General features: G+C 46.5%; 1 protein-coding gene across 1 annotated transcript; it reads right to left on the bottom strand.

The window, feature by feature from the left end:
* On the bottom strand, positions 1–1,041 carry LOC136397207 (trace amine-associated receptor 6-like). The gene has a single exon (XM_066371776.1). The coding sequence runs from the start codon at positions 1,039–1,041 to the stop codon at positions 1–3; it is 1,041 nt and encodes a 346-aa protein (XP_066227873.1).

Genomic DNA, 1,041 nt, shown 5'->3' with positions numbered 1-1,041 from the left:
TTACATCTGTTCTGAGAACAGATTCAGAGTTGCTGAACCAGCCTTAAAAACCCGACCGCTCAGAATAACTTTCATGGCTTTCCTAAACCAAGGATAGAATAGAGCATAAATCAAAGGATTCACGGCTGAGTTATAGTAAGCAAACCAACAGCAGATCTCATAAACATAGGCAGGGGTTATGAAACCCATAAAGGCATCAATTAATGAGTCAATTATATATGGTAACCATGAAATCATGAATGCTATCACCGTGATACTCAGGGTTTTAGCTGCTTTTCTCTCTCTCTTGGCTACTCTGGATTTATAAGTGTCTGATGATGATTCTGTTTGCCCACCAGTACTTTCAATCTTTTTAGCTTGTTGTCTAGCCACAAGGAAAATATTACTATAGAGAATTATTATCACAACAGTAGGTATAAAAAATGATAAAAAATCTATTAACACCCAGTTTTGATTTATAACTGTTTGACAGCCTCCTATACAATTGAGGGCACTCGATAATTCCTCCAGCCCATTGTCACTGGCACCTGTGTAGAACATGGCACCGCTGTAAGCAACGGGCAGGGTCCAGGAGATGCCGATGCAAATTGCTGACACAGACACCGTGAACTTGATGGGATAGGCCAGAGGGTCAGTGACGGCAATGTACCTGTCGATGGAGATGAAGCACAAGTGGAAGAGAGAAGAGTAACAAAATGCCGCATCACAGCACGTGTGGAATGTGCAGAAGCTTCGCCCAAAGTACCAGCAGCTCTCCACAGACCTGACCATGCTGAAGGGCATCACGGTCGCCCCCACCAGAAAGTCGGCACAGGCCAGAGAGGCGATGAGAAAATGGGCTGGAGAGTGCAGCTGCTTGAAATGCAGGATTGCAATCATCACCAGGAGGTTTCCAAACAGGGCCAGCAGGGCCCCGAAGCCAAACAGTGCATAGAGGATCAGGCGGGGTCCTGGCGAGTAGGGAGTTTTCACACAGGACCCTGTCACGTTCTCGTAGCAGAGCTGCACAGCTGCAGAGGGGGTGGAGTTGTCGCTCATCAT

This window comes from Saccopteryx leptura, chromosome 3, assembly GCF_036850995.1.
Source record: "Saccopteryx leptura isolate mSacLep1 chromosome 3, mSacLep1_pri_phased_curated, whole genome shotgun sequence".
Classification (NCBI taxonomy): domain Eukaryota; kingdom Metazoa; phylum Chordata; class Mammalia; order Chiroptera; family Emballonuridae; genus Saccopteryx; species Saccopteryx leptura.
Note: the sequence above shows the minus strand (reverse complement) of the source record. Positions and strands in the feature narration are given on the sequence as shown.